General features: G+C 41.0%; 1 protein-coding gene across 1 annotated transcript in view; it reads left to right on the top strand.

The window, feature by feature from the left end:
• LOC103352841 (protein diaphanous homolog 3) overlaps positions 1–12,328 on the top strand; it is a 162,140-nt gene that overhangs the window by 101,375 nt on the left and 48,437 nt on the right. Inside the window, exons 26-27 of the mRNA XM_008275520.1 lie at positions 7,252–7,347; positions 7,963–8,025. Of these exons, the coding sequence (XP_008273742.1) occupies positions 7,252–7,347; positions 7,963–8,025 (159 nt within the window). The remainder of the gene's footprint in view (positions 1–7,251; positions 7,348–7,962; positions 8,026–12,328) is intronic.

The raw sequence follows: 12,328 nt of genomic DNA, 5'->3' as shown, positions 1-12,328 counted from the left end.
ACTGTCAGAGAGAATAATAGCGGTACATCCACTTGGTTTCTGTGTTGTAAACCAATAAAAGGGACTTCAATATTCTTTATTGGCAGTAAGCACTTTGTGTCCTTATGTGAATTTTAATAACTCTCGCATGTTTAGTTTGTAAATCACTCAGATTGACAGCTTGGATTTCCTTCCCTTGTGCTTGTGTGTTGACTAATGTTTCAGTGCAAACTTTTCCATTTCAGAAAAGTAGTTCAGAAGAAAATCATAAGAATAAACTTCAGCCAAATTTTGTCAGAAAGGCTTAAACAAATATGCCTAGAGCTTGAAATTTATTTAGATATGCTCAATTTAAGATAAAGCTAAAGGCAAACTCGGTGACATCTCTAAGAAGTGATGTTTCTGGCAATGTACACACGCGCACGTGCACACATATGCATACATACACACAGACTGCTCGGATGAAATGAATATGTGATAGAGATTTGGCATTGTGCTGCCAACCCAGGACAGGATTTACTCACTCACTCTCACACACACTCTCTCACTCTGTCTGTCTCTCAGCCTATTTATTAACTAAAGAGCTTTCTCTTTGTTTGTCAGGGAGGATTGTCCTCAATAGAGATTTTCTGTGTAATCATCTGATTATCCATCAATTCTCTAAAAAGCCCCAGAGAGGCTGTGTATCCACATTATGCTGAAGGGCACAGCAATGAGAGACAGGGAAGGAAGGGGGAGTTTTTTTTTTTTTTTTTGTATGAAGGAAATGATCAAAATGGATTTTAGCTTCTTTACCTGCTACAGGTATCTGCATTTCGTCTGGTTTTTAGCTTTGCCAACCTATGTATTCCTGAGATGTGAGGTTTCACTCTCATTTTCCTCCATCACGTTTACCTGCCACAGACCAGGCTTCTACCTACAACATGCAGCCTGATTTCGTCATTGGTGTGTTCTGGCAGTTTGAGAGAGCGAGAGCATCAGCTTGCATGCATTTGCATAGAGCCCTATGGAGATTGAAATTCAGATTGAATAGGTGTTTTTTTTTTTTTTTTTTTCCCCCTTCCCCTCCTCCTCTAGCTGTGCCTGGATTGTGTATGACAAATCTGTTGCATTAACTCCCAGGGTAGGCCGGGAGCAGGAATGTTTGTGGAGCGACAAATTACACATCAGAGCTTTATTTAACATTCCCTACATGGCTACAAGCGATGAACTATTAAGACGTCAAATAGAAGAACAGCTAGAGATGCAACCCTGCATGCAAAGATGCTAAAAGCATAGGAGGGGCATAAGAAAGAGAGGAAAAGAGGAATCTGTTTGAGAAGCGGGCGCTAGTATGAGAATCTTTATGTTCTCATGAGATATTTCTTATGCTAATACCATCGGCAAGGTAATAGGCTCCATGCTACCCTTTAGTGCTATACTGGAGCTCACATTGTCGGTTACATTTTATACTGTTCTACTCCGCATACTTCTACTGTTAATAAAAATGTGTTAGTTTCAACTGAAGCCAGCTTTTTTATTCACCATTTTGAATCCAGACATAAAACGAAAGCCAAATGCTTTGCGTATAAAGTATATGTAGCCATCATTTTTGTTATTTTGTTTTGCTGCTAATGTAATATATAGCATTGTATGGATGGCACTTCTGGCCTTATTCATCTATCATGTCGACTTCTGTTTCTTTATTTTAGGGGATTTTTTTTTTTTTTTTTTTTTACTGATTTGGACTGCTGTTCTTGTTCTCCCTCCCATTTAGTGTCATTCGCCCATCGTTATTTGTCTTGTTTTTTTTTGTACCAGACTATAAATAGTAAAATTTTAATGTGACGCCCTTAGCTGACAGAGATTATACCTACCATGGTTTCATTCCCTAAGATTCAACTCTCAAGCTATGTCAGCACCCTGAAAAAAACAACAGATGGGAAACTAGCCTAACAGGTTAATGATAATTTTATGGGGCTTCTCTAAGAATATATGGACTTGACTTTGTATTGTTCTGTATTGCTTTTTTGTGTTTTCTTTGCTGAAACTGCCGCAGGTACCACATAAGAACTTTTTTTTTTTTTTGACCTGCTGCACTCTTTAATAATTGGTTATGTATGGCTGTCATTTCTGCATCCTTATTTGTCATCCAGTGAATAGTTTGGTTACTTGCTGCTCAAAGTAAAGTCCAACCGAAGAGAAGGGGGGTTGACTAGCCTTATTGCACCATTTGTCTTCTAAGTGTCCAAGGGAACACAGTGGTGGGGCCTGCATTCATTGTACTCAGGCATGCAATTTTCCCTCCTTAGCTTTTCCATCCCAGCCCAATTGACCCTATTTCTTGCCTTGCTCTGGCCCACCTCTGCTACACACTGCTACAACTGGGTCATCATCCTGATGATAAGTGCCACATCCTGTTGAGTGAAGTGGCGGGAGACATTAGTTCGGGTCTGAATAGAGGGTAGACATCGACACACAGACAGGCTGCTTGTCCAGACAATGGAAAATGCTAGTCTGAACAGGCTCTGATTAAATAGATGGTGATTGAAGTTTCACTTTAGACAGGAAGATAACTATAGCTTTTTCCCAGAGGTAGAGGTTCAGCTTAGTCTTTACTCTGCTCCCAGAGTTTGTTCTTTTTGTTTGATGATAGAGTAAACTCTTTTTTTTTTTTCTTTTATCTTCTTGTTGATCTGACCTGTACACTTGTACATCTACATTTGTACATTCAACCGCATATTTCCACACTTTTTTTTTTCTTGTCTCCCAATTAAGAGGACAGTTACGCTTGGCACATTTAAGCTTACTATAGATTTGCATTTATGAAAGTGTGAACACATTTTAGACACTTACTGTTCTGTAAATAGACATCAGTGAGGCCCAGAGTGGCTTTCGAGAGAGGCTTCATTTTTTTTTTTGTGAAAGTTAAACCAAAAGTCTCTATGCACATTGCACACCTGTCACAAGAGCTCTGATCCCAGATGCAACAGAAAAGAAAACAGCAGGCAAATTGTGCACATCAAAGCACCAATCAGTAGCTGTACTGCAGGAGCTGGGATACCACTCTTCACTCTCCCGTCTTTGTTCTCTCGCCACATCCTCCTCAACACCAACTTTCACAAGCAGAATGACTGTTTCAAACCCATTTCACAGCTGCTAGCTTGACTAATATTCCGCTGCCATGTGTTCCTCCTCCATTACGATCCATGTGACATGTCTGTGATATCTCTCTCTCTAAGTTTGTGAGCATGTGGGTGTGAGTATATAAATATGTGTTATGATTCTCAGTGTTGGGATGTCTGAAAGCACCCCTTGTCTACATTGTATAAAGCAGTTTTCTGTCTCGGCCTGTCTGAGTTGCTTCTGATTGATGTGTAAAATTGGACTGTTTTTGCTCCCATATATTCCTGAGGCGGGAGATCTGAGTGGGTTTCGTTTTTCCTCGCCTCCTGAGGCACACAAAACGTTTCATGTTCTTGTGGGTTGGAGTCAAACGGAGTACTACACATGAAGGCACACACTGCAGGTTGCAATAGATTGATCTGCTCCTTTTTTGCTTGTTTTCTGTGTGCTTTCTGTATTTTTTTGTATGTGTGTGCATGTGTGTGTTGTGGTGAGAGTCAAGCTTGCTGTCTGTGATGAATTGCCACAGCTGTGGAGACAAATTTGGACGTCGAGGAGCGTTGGTTTTGCTCAGAAATTTTAGCTGTCTCTCCACTCTGTGTAATGATGAAGAACTAGGCACATATCAGCCAGAGGAGGAGTGCAACTGTTGCAAATGAAAAGCACAACCAAGCACACATAGGAGCAGGCGGATAAGGAAGTGGGCCATTATATATACGCTATGTGTGTGTGTTTCCAGTCACAGTTTGATGTCAGGCTTTGGTACAGCCATAGCCTACTACTTTTGGGCCCTCTGGGGCTGATGTAAAGTACTGTGGAGCTGATTGACAGTTATAGGTTTTCTTTACACATGAAAGAGGATGAAATACTTAATTTTAAGGCCTCATGCTACATTGCGACTGTAGTGGTCAAAGTAATGTCTCATTAAAGAATTGAAAGAGAGCAGACATCTTAGATGTGGCACTCTCAGCTGTAATCTGAGTCCTCATTAATATCTTTTATAGTTGGGTTTTCATGTATATGAAACAGTTTACCCTCTCAGACATGTACTCAAGTGAGGGCCTTTGATTTTTCCTCAAGTACACAACTGGACTCATAACATATTTTGTTGCTTGTGATACTTATATTTCACAACTGAATCATATATTCAGTTTTATCAGTTGTAGTTTGTTCTGTAACAAGCAGATTTTAATTGTGTATTCAGTCACAATCTGTAATGCTGGCCAGTCTCAGAGCTGCAGACTAAATCAATCACTGTGTGCTGGGCAGAAATGCTTGCTTGCGGTATGATTTTTCTCATGCCATTTTCTCTCTTTAAAAGCAAGTATTTATTTCTACACCTTCTGAAACTTCTTTACCTTACAACAGGTCAGCATATAACGACTTATAGACCACCTTTTGCGCTCCCCTAAAATTGTATGAACCCCCAAATGACAGCTCCAATTTCCCCATGTGCCAGACTCCCCCCTTTAGGCATGATTAAAATGTGTACTGAAGATATACCATCTACTCATCTAATACGGCCATACGAATAAATGAGATGAATACCATCTCCTTTTCCCTAATTCAGAGGCTTTTTAATATGTCATAGTATGGACTGCATAGTGACCCTTGTAAATAAAGGAAAGTAAGAACAAATAGAGCCGTGCAAACACCTTTCTGACACTGCAATAAAAACTGTAAATTCCACCAAGGAAAGATTTATAGCAGTATTGTTGTATCAGATTGGATTAGGTAATAAGCTTAAAAGTATGTGCATTTGAGTGTAAAAAATAATTATATTTGGGATGCTGAACATTTGCACCCTGGGAAAGCCAGGGGTTTTTATATGAGAATATGTGTCCCTTGTTAACAGTGCATTCTCTCTGTTCCTTTGTTCCCAGCTTGCATGGTGAAATTCTGGACGATAGTGTTGATTGTGGTCACTAAAATTACAAAGAATGGAATTACCAGACCAATGTGTATTTTAATTTGTGTGTTTCAAAAAAGAGACCCATGTGTACTTTTAGTCTTTTAGTCACCCGTGGTGTGTGTGATTGTTCCACAAGAAATTGTTAGACAAAATGAAGGAATGGGAAAACACACAGAACCTTAATCCGACCAATGTCCTTCTATCCTCCACTAAATCAGTGGCGGGACTCGGCAGTCACACAGTGGTCGAATGTACAGCTTGGCTATGCGATGTAGATATTGAAGTTGTACCAACTTTTCTAGCACACTATTCTCTGATGAATGAGATGTATACATGCACAACAACAGCATTCAATCACATTTGAAACTGCATACTAGCTATATCAATAGTTCAGCTTTACTAAATGTCGATTCCCAACTTGTATTTGCCAATACTGCATAGACAGTGGTGCAAATATAAGATCAGTACAAATGTTCAGTGTCTTCAGATTGTCTGTGATAATGAAATATGCAAGCTATTAAATGTTTGAATGTTCCTAGGCATTATTTTCTAGAAATCATTTCACTATATAATCTTAATTACATACAAGTAGTAGTAAAGTAGCAAATTTGTATGTAATTTAAGCTTTGGTCAGTCTTTAAATAGAAGAACCATTGAAACTGAAGACGGCAGGAGATAGTAACTACATCAACATGTCTGACTTAAAATCAATAACCAGACCAGCTGTACTGCACCGGAGGCCATGTCTGCTTGCAGAAATGTGGTTTCACATGTCAAACGTGCACTAGCATGGATGGAAAGTTTGATTTCAAATAAGTTAAAAATAAATAAATATAAGGTTTGCTTTACACTGCAGTATTTTGCAGGTATTTCACATATTTTTATTTTTTTCTTGTTATAAAACCTTAATTGTAACACTGTGGACCTTTGTGCTATGTCTACATGCATGTCTGCATTATGTCTCCACATTAGAAATAATTGCTTCTGGAAACTGTCAGATTGACAAAGGTGGAAAAGGATACAGGGACATCAGTGACCAACTAACAAAGTGGTACACAACTTTTCATATTTGCAAGTCAGCTGACAAGTCTTGCATTCAGTTTCCATCTTCAGTCTGATATTTCCTCCACTCTAACCTAACCTAATGGAGGACGGGATTTGATTTCCCTTACCAATCACAAGAGACCAACATGTGAATCCAATGTCATTTGAAGTAACCACCGATGTGTAGCCATGCCTACATACTGGTTTTTGCTGGGGTTTTAAGAGTGAAGTGGAGCGAAGTACCAAACTATGATGTCCGTCTTCATTACTCCTTATCCCTCTTCTTCTTCTTTTGTTGTTATTGCCCCTCCTTGACAACACTTAATAATGGCTTAACAACGCTGTCAGTCCCTGCCATGGCACTGACTGGCTAACTGTTAGTCCTCCTGTGGCACTCGCTGGATCGATTCCTTACTCAGCCAAGCAACCGCTGTTTCATGTCACAATGCCAGACAGAAATCCTTCGACTTAAGGGAGTGGACAGGTTCGAAGGTCTGGACCCAGGCAACACAAAAAGATATATTCACATTTGCATGGAAACCACCGTGCAATTTTTTCTAAACACTGTGTAACGTCTCTTAACATCATAGTGTACCTTCCGCCTGTTTTTCATGTCATCTACTGGAGACTGTTTTTGCTGCCTATCACTGGCCAGGTCTATCATTTTGCCTCAGGTGTCAGGGCCAGGTTTTTAACTGTAGCACAAGGCATGATTTAAATGTCACCGTGTCCTTTTGTACTGTATATCTTTTGGTTCCTTTGCTTCTACAAAGCAAAGATTTGTTAGAGTCAAGAGTATTGAAAACTGTGGAACACCAGGTTTTCAGGTTTGAGTGTTCTGTTTCATCTTGACAGTATACTGTGCGTCCCTGTATATGTGACATACTCCATTGCTATCCTTTATGTTTTTTGTAAACTGTTATACTATTTATGACTAAATCATACAAGGTTGCAAACATCAGGGTACACATCTGCTTGGTGGGTTGTATACAGAAACCTGCTGACTTGTGCATGACTGGATTTGCTTGATACTGCTTAAGTTTCGTCACATTTTGGACATGTGACTTTACAGTAGGGCAACAGGAAAGATTGTAGACTTTACATGTGGTGCAGTGTGTAAAAGTTCACATGTTAAGATACTCCGCTTTATATGATTTTGTTCCTTTAACTCCTATTTCTTCTAACATCCCCTTGTTCTTTGGGTTTTTCAGAGAATGATGAGACAGGTGTGATGGATAGTTTGCTGGAAGCCCTACAGTCAGGAGCTGCATTCAGAGACCGCAGGAAGAGAGTGCCAAGACCCAGAGGTGAGGCTCATATCACACTGTTAAGCACACACATAAAACAAAGTATCCATAATGTCTGGGAAAACTGTGGACAGTGTTCTGATTCCAATCAGATGTTTAAAAACCATAACAAATTCTGGTCCTAACCTGCTAATTTGATGGATTTTTTTCAAATTTTGTTTTAAAAGTTGAGGGAATTGAATGCATCCTCAGGTTCTTATGCTTTGGCTCAAAACACTGCCATTCTCAAACACTCGCCGAAAAACACTGATCTGTTGTTGTTTGTACACATGCTTGCTAGCAGCACAATACCAGAGAATCCTCAGCTCGACAACATTACTACAACTGTTTGATGTTTGGATCTTTTTGCTGGCAGCCTTAAATCCATATCCAGGAATTGAAAACTTGAAAGAACAAACACATGTGGTGAATCCAAGATTGAATTTTACATGTTTTGAATCGATTGCCTGTTAAACATTGCAGACAATTGACAGCTGTGCACTGAAACACGGTATTGCCTGTTAATGAACTTTACTTCACAGCTGTTCTCCAGCGAGTGACTGCCTCCTCATCATCTTTTTGATCTCTCTTAGTACTGTCTGTTTTTGCATTATTTGTCCACTGCCATCCTTACAGATAACCAGCAGCAGACAATCAGTCCCGGCTCCTTCCGCCAGGTTCTCAGGCCTGTTAACTATGGTAAAGAAAAAATAAAAAACCTTCTCAGCTAAAGCCTCAAGCATGCTCAGCTCTGCCTTTTATTTGCTGTTTGAAATCAGCCTTAACCAACTCTTGCATGTCTTGTAATGCAAATTCCACTTGACAGTTCATATGTCCTGCCTTTTTCTGTGTGTCCAGTGACCTTTTCAGTTGTTCCTTTGCCTTTTTGTGACCTTGCGTGTTCCTTCTGAAAGACCATTGGTGAAACAGATCGAGGCAGCGCTGCATGCAGACGCTGAGAGGAGCAAGGTTGAGATTCTTTGAAAGTAGTGTGTGGGCTGCTCTGGTGGCTCAGTTTAATAACGTTCCTAAATTGTTCAGTTACTGCAGCATGTCGAGTTCAACCCTATGCTTTTAAATGCTTTTCCATTCCTTAAATCTTATTGAGAAATGGTTTTGTCCTGAATTCTTTTCACTGTTTATCTGTGTGCTGTATGTTTTTAAAGAGCGGTGAGGCACCAAGATCAAACATACAGATTAAATAATGTGGCACAAATTGGATATAAACCACTTGTAGCCCAGAGCACTTCATATGTTCAGTGCTCATCACCATCATTCAGAAAGTTCAGATTATTATTTGAATGTAAAAAGTGCTAAATGAATGACTTCCTGGGAGTGGAGCTTGGAGGAGATGCTAATTATGCCCAATTGAATTGTCCTATATTATTCATAGTTGTGAACAGATATTGTGCTTTTAGCTGTTACGAAAATAAACAACAGCTTTCTTTTGTCAAAGGTTTTCTACAATCATTACTGAGGCACTTAAAAAATTATGCTGTAACCCTATTACCTCTTATTACTTGTAATTGGAATCCCAGTGGGCTGGGTGCAGGCACACATGAATAAAATTATTCACGCTCAATCCACCCACATCATTGATGGCAATGATAAAGGGCCTTACTCTGTTGTTCTGCTAAGGCTTATCTGAAATTAGATTGGAAAGGGACGAGGGGGAGGGATATATATAGGGTGGGAGGAAAGAGACAGATAGATGTGGCTGTAACATAAGAGATCGAGAGAAATGGTGTGAGGAAGAAAGATAGAGCCAGTTGGTAAGGGTGCAACTAAGGAATAATGTGGGAGAGGGGGAAAAAAAAAAAAAGGAATCAGATGCTGTTTGTCTGTGTGTGAGAGAATGTGTGTGAAAGGCAGTCAGTAACTATAAGACGGAACAAGCCAAACTTATGTTGCATTAACAGGGGGATAGGGTAAGAAAAGATACAAGTGCGTGCTGTAAATGAGTCGCAGCTCAGCGTCCATGTTGTGAAAAGACCCCGCGGTGTGTGCTACAGGTAAGAGGGGACTGGGAGGTTGCTGACCCAGCCGCCCCCTGCTGGCAGCTTCAGACATGGTCTTGTTGACTAATAAAGCTCAAGGCTTCAGCCTGTCACTGCAGGCATCATACTCACTGCCAGCCTCCCAGAGCAAACACAGCTAATTACTTTTCTCTGCCCATCCCCAGCACCAGCTCAGTCCTCTCAGTGCCCATTCATCTTAATTTCCCCCTCTCTGCCATCTGCCTCCTAAATAACACTCCTCCTCATTTCCCTACCATCCCATATCCCTGCTGTCTTCTTCTATACTCTCATGGCCAGGCAGTGGCCCTCCCCATACATAATTGCCTGTTATTGGTATGGAGTCCCTCCACTGCTCCAAGCCTCACCCTATCTCTCCCATTTCCCTTCTCTCCTTTACTCCTACAGAGATCCAGGCCTTAATTGCCCTGGGTTTAGTCGCTGGAGTAAGTGAAACCCACAGGATACTCTCTGTTTAGTTGGGAGGTGATGAAGTTTCATCTGCGGCTCAAGTACTTAAACAGCTGCTTTCACTTTCACACCACCCGACCACCTCCTTTTTCCCACTGTTTTAAATACCCTTTAATAATTGATCTCAGGGGTGTTGCTACACTCCAGTGGAGCAGCAAAGAGAATTAAAACAGAAACATCTGCGCCAGAAGATACTGTAATTAGTGGTGAAGGGGAGAGATTTGAATGGTCAATCTGAACATGCGTGGTGCCATTACATTTTTACACCAAGGGAGTCTCAAGTGTACCAGTGTTGTCTGTACCCAACAAATCAGATGGCCGATAAAGTGCTCCCCATCAAACTGTGATGAGACTGTGGAGTAGTTTGATTACGGCTATAGTGCTTTGTAGTCATGATGAGTGTGATTGCCACGCAATAGAAAATAGGATTAGAAGATGCCTTGCAGTCTTCTCTGTTGTTTGTTGCACAGAAAGGGATGCACATTGTTCTCTCATTTTTTCCCCCCCTCTTTCTCCTCCCTTCCTGTACTGAGTTAGGGTCCTGGCCTGAGTTCCATGCATTTTTCTCGGCTTGTTCTGTCTCTCATCTCCTCTCCTCCCCTTCCCCTAAATTGGCTCAGCACACTTTAACATGAGCCAGCAGCTAAGGTGTTTAGCTTGGTATGCAGTCTCCCTCTGCACACATACACACACACACACATACAAGTACACAGACACACACGCAGACTTTAGGGGATGAAGGTAAGCAGGCTTTGCGGTGGCTGTGGTCTGGGTTAGGATAAGGCTGTGGGGCTCTGGGGCTCCTCAACACTCTAAATTGGATTGGGCTCCACAGAATGATGGATCGATGATGGTTAGCCACACAGGTGTAAGATACTTATTGAATCTATAAAGCAGCCATAGCTTTTTAACTGTGTCCTTCTGAAAACATCTCTCCAGGCACTGTCTGGTCATTTCAGCCTTCTTTGCAAGCTCTCATCACAACCTGGCTGACTCCCCAGCTGGTGTGTGCATGTGCATGTTACGGGGAATCAAACAGCTGCACTTTTTTTTTTCTCCGCTGTTTTGTTTGAAAGAGACGAGGAGGAGCCTCCAAGTGTGGAGCACAGCACAAGCCAGAGGTGCATTAATAGCGTATGTGCATGCTGTAATGCCCTTGTCCTGGATTAATCCATTATGGAGAGTGTGGGGAGGAATGGGATCCATGATAGAGTAAATGTCTCTGTCTTTAGGAGCAATTACTTCAGATGTCTTTAGTAACACCCGACCTAACAATTATCATGTGTGATATAGCTCTGAACTAGAGCTTGAAATTGATGTAAAGGTCACTTCACAAAGTCAGTGAACCCCTTTACCAAATGGAGACAGGAGTTATTTTTTCTTACTTGCAGTTGAAAGCATTAACGTCTTCACCCTAAAAGCAAGCCTCTAGTTATTGGAAATCTTGTATGCTATGTATTTGCTGAGTCAACTTTATGACCCTTTTTGCTGAATTTATGTTTCTGTATATAATGTTAGATCCGCAGTTCACGCAGGCTGCTATTCAGCGCAGACTTTAAGTGGCTAGGGTATAGGTGCAAATGGTAGTAGAAGATGACTAATAGGCTTAATTTGAGACTCAACCCACGGTGTCTTTCAGAGGTTGTGCAGCAGAAAATCATTACGACGAACCTGGGGAGAGTGCAAAGTTTAAATGAAAGTCAAAAAAAGTAGGATTTAAAGAAAAAAAAAAAAAAAAGAAAGTTTGCTTCCTCACACCTTTTTGTGTTCCGTGTGCTCATATGTGACACATTTACGAAAAACTAGCGGTGAGATTCAGTTGCTGTAGCTTCCTGAGGCAGGGGGTACGCCAGTGGAATCTGGTGTTGCCTTTCTGATTGTGCCTCTTCTAGACTGATAGACTGTGATATGTGGATTCCACTGCAGGCTAACTGTATCCTGCAGACTGCGTATGTGCTTTTTCATTCCTCCTTCACATTTCTGTCTCTTCACATCAGTGTCAATTACATGAGAAAGCTTCCCATTCCTCCAAAGTTCCTCAGTGTACTCTTTACTTTTTGACTTTGTTTTGCCTTCACTTTATCTCCTCCCCTGCCTTGCTGCTTTCCCCCAGACATGACATAAGCAAAAAAGAAGGGGTTATTAAATCATTTCAGTAAGCTCAAGACAAAAAAAGAGGAGCACAGACTGTCCTCCCAAGATCTATTTCAATTGATGCAACACGTCATTGTTTCAAAAGTGTAACTGTAGAAGTTGCTGATTTATCTGCATTTGGTCATAATATATCATCCACACATCACATACGGCCTGTGCGCTTTTCATTAAAGTGACAGATTATTGCCAAGGAGCTTCTGTTCCCGAACAGCGTGTTCACTCTCCAGTTTTCACACATACATACTCATGCATACATGCATAAAAATTGTCAGCTTAAACCCTGTGTTTTAATCATGTGCACGCAGAAGGTTGAAGAGCATCCTGGGGTCAGGGCATCAGCTTTGTCTAAGGCTTGGACAGGT

This window comes from Stegastes partitus, unplaced genomic scaffold (genome assembly GCF_000690725.1).
Source record: "Stegastes partitus isolate 25-593 unplaced genomic scaffold, Stegastes_partitus-1.0.2 Scaffold54, whole genome shotgun sequence".
Taxonomy (NCBI): domain Eukaryota; kingdom Metazoa; phylum Chordata; class Actinopteri; family Pomacentridae; genus Stegastes; species Stegastes partitus.
The sequence above is the reverse complement of the archived record's forward strand: the minus strand, read 5'-3'. Positions and strand labels throughout refer to the sequence as shown.